Source organism: Antrostomus carolinensis, unplaced genomic scaffold, assembly GCF_000700745.2.
Source record: "Antrostomus carolinensis isolate BGI_N321 unplaced genomic scaffold, ASM70074v2 scaffold43663, whole genome shotgun sequence".
In the NCBI taxonomy this organism is placed as follows: Eukaryota; Metazoa; Chordata; class Aves; order Caprimulgiformes; family Caprimulgidae; genus Antrostomus; species Antrostomus carolinensis.
Window position 1 is genome coordinate 1 of NW_010303984.1, and position 239 is coordinate 239.

The following is a 239-nucleotide window of genomic DNA, read 5'->3' on the forward strand; positions in this document are numbered from 1 at the left end:
TGCTTCTCCTGCTGCAGCGACGGCAACATCGCTGTCTGGGACCTGCACAACCAGACCCTCGTCAGGTGAGCCAACCTCTGCAGCTGACCACAGCAGGAGGGCTGGGAGCACCAGGAGCTGCTCTTCTCCAAAATGCATCCAGTTCGGGGGGCCACCAACAGCACAAGGACATGGAGCTACTGGAGCCAGTGCAGAGGAGGACACAAGGACGATGCGAGGGCTGGAGCAGGTCTGCTGCG

General features: G+C 61.5%; 1 protein-coding gene across 1 annotated transcript in view; it reads left to right on the forward strand.

Moving 5' to 3' along the window:
• Positions 1–6: 6 nt before the first annotated feature.
• LOC104522096 (transducin-like enhancer protein 3) overlaps positions 7–239 on the forward strand; it is a gene marked incomplete at both ends in the record, with an annotated part of 2,215 nt that continues 1,982 nt past the window's right edge. The window contains one exon of the mRNA XM_010164291.1: positions 7–65. Within this exon, the coding sequence (XP_010162593.1) occupies positions 7–65 (59 nt within the window). The remainder of the gene's footprint in view (positions 66–239) is intronic.